Source organism: Lynx rufus, unplaced genomic scaffold (genome assembly GCF_022079265.1).
Source record: "Lynx rufus isolate CCGP_SWC_20201006 ecotype Redwood Valley unplaced genomic scaffold, mLynRuf1.p SCAF_68, whole genome shotgun sequence".
Lineage (NCBI taxonomy): Eukaryota > Metazoa > Chordata > Mammalia > Carnivora > Felidae > Lynx > Lynx rufus.
In genome coordinates this window covers 46,707-55,321 of record NW_025814887.1, presented here as the reverse complement: position 1 = coordinate 55,321, position 8,615 = coordinate 46,707, and the positions used below count along the sequence as shown (strand labels likewise).

General features: G+C 43.0%; 1 protein-coding gene across 1 annotated transcript; it reads right to left on the bottom strand.

Annotated features, from left to right (window-relative positions):
• Positions 1–2,920: 2,920 nt before the first annotated feature.
• On the bottom strand, positions 2,921–6,701 carry LOC124500943 (zinc finger X-linked protein ZXDB-like). Its single transcript, XM_047064801.1, has one exon. It carries the CDS (start codon positions 6,699–6,701, stop codon positions 4,182–4,184), a length of 2,520 nt encoding a protein of 839 aa, XP_046920757.1. The 3' UTR covers positions 2,921–4,181.
• Between the last annotated feature and the right edge of the window lie 1,914 nt (positions 6,702–8,615).

The window sequence follows — 8,615 nt, the reverse complement described above, 5'->3', positions numbered from 1 at the left end:
AATGTAATTTTTAGAGCCTCCAAGAAATCCTTAGAGTCATTTCTGCCCTTGCTTTCTTTTTCTGATTGATGTCTCATATATTCAGTGAGTCACCAAGTTATATCTGTTACCTCAACTTGGAAATATGTCCAATATCTCTCACTTCCTGCCATGATTCCACTTCCAAGTCCTTATCACAGCACCCTGAAATTATTTTACAATAAACTCTTACATGATCTTATATCCCCCCATCAAATCCACATTGTATATTTCTACTATATTAAACTTTCTATATGTTTATCATTTGACTTCCCTTCTTAAATATCTTCACTGGCTCTAAACCATGTCCAGAATAAAGTCCTATCTGCTATGACTGATTTCACAGCTCTTAGAGTTAGGCTCCATACTGGTAGTCTAACCCTACTACCCAGAACTTACCAAACATGAGCCCTGCATGTCAACTAGATGGTCTTTCCCAGTGTTGTGTAGCCTATTTTGTTTCACATTCTTTCCTGGGTTTTTCTCCCTGGCTAGAATTCATCTGCTCTCTTCTCAACATAACTAAATCTAACCATCCATTAAAGCATAGCTACTGCCCCTTCTTTTCCTCCAAGCCATTAATTTGGTTTCTGAAAGGATGCTTCCTGGTATTGTTTAGTTGTGACATGTTTATTATGTGAGTTCTCACGCCCTCTCCAAAATTAAGATGTGGCTTACATTTTACTCCTCTTATCGGTATTCCTAGTACTCTACCTTGTATGTTGTATGTAGTCCGTAAGTTAACTTGAAATATACAATGAGATCCCCAGTTTAAAAACTGTTACCAAAGGCCCTGTCAATAGAGATTTGACAAATATAAAAATTCATTTGTAGCATGTGCTTTGCTTTTTAGATGTAGTTGTGTTCTGACACAGAGCTTAATCTGTTCTATAAGTCCCCCACACATTTTATTTTTTTTAATTGCTAAGAAAATCCTTTGTTCAAAAGCTATATATACACACAAATTTCAGCTCAGCCTTATATTTTAATTATCACTTATTTTGAGTGAGCATCAAGTGGATCTGTTTGGTATCAATAATTACTAAGGGATTATGAGTATTCCCAAAAAGGGAGTTAATCAATATTTTATCTGGAATCAAGGAATAGTCATAAATACCATTATACCAAATTCTTCTCTTATTTTTCCTGGATGGGAATATGAAGACTTAATCCAAAAAGAAAAGTGATCCTCGTATTTTGTGGAGTTTCACTTCTACTAAAGACTTTCAATTATGTAATACCATAATGAAATAATAGTAAAAATGTCAAGATTAACATATTTTAACTCATGATGAACACATTCAACAGAGTCCCCTAGATGTAAACTTTTCTGAAAAGCATTTTGTTACTATTTTTTCAATTGGAGAGTCCCCTAAATGTAAACCTTTCTGAAAAGCATTTTGTTACTGTTTTTTCAATTGGCAAAATTTTCATAAACCAAGTACTGAACAGTCAAGTAAAGCAAATGAGAGAACATTGAATTATGTCCCATTATTTTTTTAAATGGCATCTTTATGCCAACACTAACAGAAATAGCCATTGTGTTGGTAGTCGTACTTCTAACTGTAATGTCATGCCGTTTTCACCATGATGCTGGGAAAATGATATTGAAAGAGTAATCTTTTGAACAAATAGATTGAAGGAAACTGTGTGACCCTACAAACAATTATAAGATTATTTATCTTCAAGAAACGTAAAATTTGTCCTTTAAAAATTCCACAGAATAGTTTTTAATAAAGGGACAGAGTATGAGGGATTAAAGAAACGAAGTGAAATAATTTTAAAACATTCTTTTGTTTACATATCTTAACAGATGCCTACACCTTGCATGTTTACATCAGGCCTCTACATTCCTATCTGTAGGAAAAGAAGAAAAATCTGTTTAAGAGGACTTAACTAATGACAATGCATTGCCAAAATGGGCTTAAAATCCTTCCAAAGTGCTGAGGGAGAACTGTTAAATGGTTAGAAACAATCATACTCTGACCACTTCTTTGAATTACAAATTTATGTATATACTTTTTGCTTTTTCACTGAATGGGCACAACCAATTTAAAAACCAGAAAGATAATACAGTTGCATTTCAAAGTGGCAAATTATAAAGTGCACTGCCAAAGTGCTATACTTGTCATCCACAAACATCTACATGCAAGCAGTACTGGGTTAGAATGTTTCAGGGCAACTAATAGTGTTTGCTAGCAGAACAACATGGTGAAAAAACACAGAAAAGTAAAAGAACATGTCTCACAAAAACCTTACATAAAAATATCTTCTTATCATTTGATTTATATAGAAACACACTACAATTTCTTAGTAGACATTCAGACCTGCAGTAAATATTGTGACTGAAAAATGGGCCATGAGGGGAATGGCTGAGATATGGGGACCATGAAAATGACCCATCTAATTAAAATTTTAAAAGAAGAGATCATGACAAGGAACTACATGCACTTGTTAGAGAAGAGGTTGGAGAGAGAGTACAGCTGGCAGAAAGGAACAGACATCAATTAAGGTAGAACAGAAAAAGTAGTTATAAACAAATGAAACTCAGAAGAATAACATGGGAATTTATATATATATATATATATATATATATATATATATATATATATATGATTCACTTTTAACGTGAGTTAGGTAAATTTTAATATGAATTATAGTTAAAACTTTGTCCCAACTATCTCACAATATTGTGAGGCTCAAATATAAGTTGTGAAAGTGCTGCATAAACTTTAAAATGCTATACTCGGGGCGCCTGGGTGGCGCAGTCGGTTAAGCGTCCGACTTCAGCCAGGTCACGATCTCGCAGTCCGTGGGTTCGAGCCCCGCGTCGGGCTCTGGGCTGATGGCTCAGAGCCTGGAGCCTGTTTCCGATTCTGTGTCTCCCTCTCTCTCTGCCCCTCCCCCGTTCATGCTCTGTCTCTCTCTGTCCCAAAAATAAATAAACGTTGAAAAAAAAATTTAAAATGCTATACTCATGTAAGACTGATTATATTTACTCAAAATGCAAATGAACCTCTCATTCCAACTCAGGAAGAAGGCAAGCAAACTGCTCTCTGGGACACAGAGGGAGAAAATGTCACTCTGATCTGTTCCCAGATTTTCTTGGAATCACAGGCTCTATATATTCACTCCATGGGCTGGCTTTGAATGCAGAGCAAAGATACTGTAATTCAGACAAACGGACCTGGAGGCAACATTACATAAGAATTGTATCGAGAAAAATCCTTCTGAATCTGTGGAAGAAAGATATTCCATTTCCTGCTTCTTATTGTTCATAAACCTTTACTGCCTGCACACATGTCATTGAATTATGCTAATTTATCTTTTAGGAAGGAACTAGAGGGGCAGGAAAAGTGATAAAGATTCACCAAAGCATGCCAAAACACAGAACATTTCCCCCCCAAAACTAACTCCTGGGATAGAAAAATAAGTCTAAAATGCATATCAGGTAGGTATACATTACAATGACCATTTTACAGCAGGGAACTGAGGTTTAGTGATGCTAAATGACTTACTTAAGGCCACTTACTCAACACCACAAAGTCAAAATTTCTGGGTCTGAGTCTTATCAAAGCTCTGCCACAACATAACCTTCCATAAAAAAAAAGAGAGAGAAAGAAAGAAAGAAAGAAAGAGAAAGAGAAAGAAAGAAAAAGAAAAAGAAAGAAACTAGAAGGGTGAGGAGGTAAAAAGAACCAACCCATATTTTTAGGTTTCTTTTTTTAAGCTCTATCACTAGATTTTAGAAATATTCTGACATTCTGTAAAATGTCCATTGAAATTTTAAAGTTAAATGCCAGTTCACATTCTTTGATCATTAACTCTCAATGCATTTTCATTACATTAGAAGCACATGCAATAGAAAGAGCACAAAATCATGAAAATACACAGTTGAAAAATCTTAGAAATAATCTATTCAAACCACCTCATTTTATAAATAAGCAAGTTAAGGCTCAGATTGGTTAAGTGACTTGCTCAGGGTCACACAACTTGTCAGTTCCAGAGTCAAGATCAGAATTTAAATTTCCCAACTTAATAGCCTCGGGATTTGTTCCTTTCCAAACCTGTTAGAAAGGGCTTCATTTAAACATTTAGTCCAGAATATCCTTAAAATTGAGTGTAATTAACAAAAGTAAGCCATGTGGCAAGGAATTAATAGTTCATACCAAAAATGAGCTGCCAGTCACTGTGATAAGATCTGTTTCTTTCTGAGAACCATGGTTTCCTGCTGGATTGGAAAATCCAAACTGGGTTTCTTCCTCCTGTCCAAAGAAGTCAGAGTCAGGATGTACATTCCATTCTGCTTTGGTTGGCGTCAGTAGTTCTGAGACACTGTTTTCACAAAGGGTGCTGGAAGGAGTCAGAGCATCTGTGTCCACTGTTAGCTTGCTGCTGGGCGTCAAAGCTTGGGGTTCTTGACTCGAGTTTTTCATAGCCAAAGGGCCCAGAGATGCCAATGGCCCCACACTTAGACTTGAGGCATCATCCATATCTAAGGGACCCTGCTGAAAACCAGAGGCTGTTGTTCCAAAAAAGAGAGAGGTATCCAGACTTTGGGGAAGGTCACTGGTGGCCATCAAGGTCCGAGGGTCCACAGCCTGCCCTAAGGAATTATTATTATTAGCAGGGAGGTTCCCCGCCAGAGTTGAACTCACAGAAGCCACATCAATAGTCAAGATTCCAGAGTTCACCAGTGCTGTGTCCAACACTGCAGCAGAACTACTGCCAGGCACATCAGAGAAGAGAGACACTAGCTCTGCATCATTGAGATCACTCTGTCCCTGGCTGGTAAGTTCACTGCTGGGTGTAAGAGAATTTGCAGCTTCCAGCTGAGCTAAGAGATCCTGGCTGAGGTTGTGCCTTTTGGCCATGTGGGTCTTCATGCTGTGCTTGGATGTGAAAAGTTTATTACAAGTAGAGACTGGGCAACGGCTTTTCCAAGTGTCCACATCCTGCAAGTGTTTCTTGGAGTGAATGTAGAGACTACTGCGAGCAGAGAACCTGGCACAGCAGCCTTCCACAGGGCACACAAAAGGCTTTGTGCCCAGGTGGGTTATGCTGTGGCCTTTCAGGTGCTCGGCCCTCGTGAAAGATTTCCCACAGCCTTCCACAGGACACATGAACCTCCGGTCATCATCGTGCTTCCTTTTGTGCCTTAAGAGTTTGGACATGCTGGTGAAGTTCCAGCCACAGCCGTCAAAGTCACAAAGGAAAGGTCTCTCACCTGTGTGGCTCCGCAGGTGAATTTTCAGGCGACAAGCCTTGTCGTACTGTTTGCTGCATCCAGGAAAAGAGCAGGAGAAGAGTTCCTGTTCCCTGAAGTGGGCACGGTTATGGGAAAACAGGGCACTCACTGTGATAAATGTCTTCTTGCAGCCGGAAAACGCGCACTGATAGGGCCTCTCGGGCTCGAAATGGCTGCGTTGGTGGGCGCTGAGTTTGGCCTGTGTAGGGAAGCTCTCCTCGCACACCTCGCACTTGAATGAGTTCTCCTGCTCATGGCCCTTCATGTGTGCCTTAAGGTTATACACTGTGGTGAAGCTCTTGCCACAGCCCTCCGCAGGGCAGCCAAAGGGCCGAAGTTTGTCGTGAGACTGCAGGTGCCTCTTGAGCTTGTAGGAGGTGGTGAAAGTCCAGCCGCAGCCGCCCAGGGGGCACTTGAAGGGCCGCTGGCCCTGGCTGCTGCTGTGAGTCAGCAGGTGCACCTTCAGCTGGTGCTTCTTGGCAAAGGTTTGTCCGCACTGGGCCTCGGGACACAGGTACAGCACCACCCCCGGGCCCGGGCCCAGCGGCCTGCGGGGGCTCTCGGCTGCGAGCTGGCTCTCTGTCTCCTCCTCAGGCGCCGGGGCAGGCGCCGGTTCAGCCGGTTCGGCCAGCAGGAGGTCGGGCGGCAGCTCGGGGCAGTCGCTGGGCTGCGCTGCGTGTGGGATCCCCGCTTGGTGAGCCATCAGACCCCCGGGCTGAGGGGCAGGCGCGACCCCAGGCTCCCAGGCTGGCGGCGGGGGCGTGGCAAGGGTGAGGACACCATTCTCAAAGCGCAAAAGCAGGTTTTGGTTGTGGATGGTGATAGTGCTCGCGAAGGCCATGGCGGGTCCCAGTCCTGGGGCGGGGACCGGGGCTGGGGCTGGGGCTTGGGCCGGGGGTGGGGCGGGGACCGCAGACTGGCAGTGGGGGCCTAGCGCCGGTCGCCCAAGTGGGTTCCCGCCACTCTCACCCTTCTGGAGCTGTGGGCCAGACTGGGCCTCCTCCCTTCCTACAGGCCCTGAGGCCTGGCGGGCTTCCGAGGTCTCCACATCACCACCCACTGGGTCCAGCAGCACCAGGAAAAAGTCATCGCCGTCGCCGCTGCCGCCACCGCCGCCGGCGTAATCAGGCCTGGGCGCCAACGGGCTGGGGCCTGAGCCCCGTGAGGCCGCGCGGGCCTCCTCGCACTCCCTCTCGGGCCCGCCATCTTGGAGGCCCCGGAGCAGCAGGAGTCGGCGCGCGGGGACCTGGCCAGCCCACGGGTCAGGGCCTCCGTGGATCCGGCTGCCGCCCGCGGGGATGCCAGCACCGTCGCTCTGTCGCGTCCCGGTAGCCGGGAGCAGCCTTGGGCTTTCCATCTCAGCGTCTGTGAGGCTCCGCGGGAACCAGAGCAGAGGAGGAGGAGCGACCCCGCCCCCTGCCGCGGGCCTGAACATGTTCCTGAAAGGAAAAAAAAATGTGCAGTGCGCAGAAACTGGCCCTATCAGATATTAAAACGTGTTTAACGACACAGTGATTTAAATATTCTGGTACTGGGTCTCTGGAACAGAACAGAAAGTCCAGAGGCAGAGCCTGGTGTACATAAATAAGTTCTACATTCAATATTTGTAGGAAATCAGGGTCTTGCTGGATAATGAGGAAATGACCGTTCATTCAGTAAATGGTGCTGGAATACCTAGGAATCTATCTACTAAATGTAACTTAAATTCGTACATCACTGTATATACCAAAATAAACACTCCCAGCCCCTCCCAGTGCTAACCATGGTACTAAGTACTTTTCATGTGTTAAAATTTGTTTATTGGGTGGCTGGCTGGTTGTGATGAAGTTTCTGGTGATGGTGGGGTGCTCCGGACTGATGGCCAATAAAGAATTCTTGAAGATGTCTTTGGTGCAAAAAGGTGACTTTATTAAAGCACGGGGATAGGACTCATGGGCAGGAAGAGCTGCACTGGGGTGGTGAAAGGTAACTGATAATATATCCTCAGGCTGGGAGAGGATTAGAGTTAGAGTAAGTCTCTAAGGACTCCTGGAAGCAAGGTTTCCAGGACCTTGAGGAAAAAGCTATTTATTAGTGTTTAGTAAAACCTCAGTCAAGAGACTCTTCAGATATAAATCATGGGGCCATAAGCTTGTAGTATGATTGCCAGCCTATATCTTGGGGCAGTTGATACAAAGGAAGTTTCCAAAGGAATTTTTATATGTTAAAGTAGACTTACAGATTCCTCGGCCGGGAGGTGGTCAGGATAATGTTAAGTCAAGATTCTCTTTTGCCCTTAGCAAAGTGTCATCATCAAGGTAACTGTGCTCCTAGAGGGACATCACTCTGAGGGTTTCAAGGACTGGTCAATGGGCTATAGGCAGTAAAGGAATTTAATTTTTCATTTGCCTTAGTTTCCCACATCACCATGGCAATCACTTAAACCACTTTCCTTTGTTCTTGGGTAGCCAGGAGTATCCAAGGAATATCACACATATTCCACCTGGCTGGGGGCTGCTATTAGCCTGCACTTTGCCTTCAGCTTGCCCCATGTTCCCTCATCAGTTGGATTTATTAATTTAGTGAGAGAAAATTCCTGGACTCCTATTATGAAAAATGCTGCAGTGAATATTCTTGGACATGTCTCATGGGACACATATGTAAAATTTCTTGGATATACCTCAAAAAATAGAATCACTGGGATATAGGGTGTGAATATTCTCAGCTTTTCTAGGTGATGCCAAATTGTTTTATGTAGTAGTTGTGCCAATGTACAATCTCACCAGTAGCATAGACAGTTCCTGCTGCTACACTTGTTCACCTACATCTTGGATTTCCAGAATTTTTCTATTCTATTTTCAGTCTTGTACTTACTGATTTAATGAGTTCTTTATGTATTTTTAATACCAGTCCATTGGTGGTTATGTGCGTGGCCAAAAAATTTCCTTCCTCTGTTGCTTTTATTTTCACTTGTATATGTTTTGCTTTGTGAGAAGATCTTAGTTATAATATAGTCAAAATTTATTATTCTTTTCCTTAAGGTTTGTGATTTTTCTGTTTTAAGAAATCTATCCCTGCACTGAGGATGTGAAAATATTTTTCTATACTGTCTTCTAAAATATTTATGGTTTTGCCTTTCACAGTATGTCTTAGTCTACCTGCAAGTGATGTTTGTGTATGGTGTTGAGTAGGGTTCTGCTTTTTGTTTTTGTTTTTGTTTTAATTTGGATATCCATTTGTCTAAGTAAGCACTTACTGAAAAGTCAGCTCCTTTCCAACTGAATTGCAGTGACTCATGTGTCAAGTATCTACCTATGTATGGGCTTGTTTCTATGCCCTCTAGTAAGTACTGTGGCCCTATTAATCTGTC

What these genes read in the sequence shown, in the direction of transcription:
- LOC124500943 (XM_047064801.1), bottom strand. Translation starts at nt 6,701, where the DNA reads ATGTTCAGGCCCGCGGCAGGGGGCGGGGTCGCTCCTCCTCCTCTGCTC.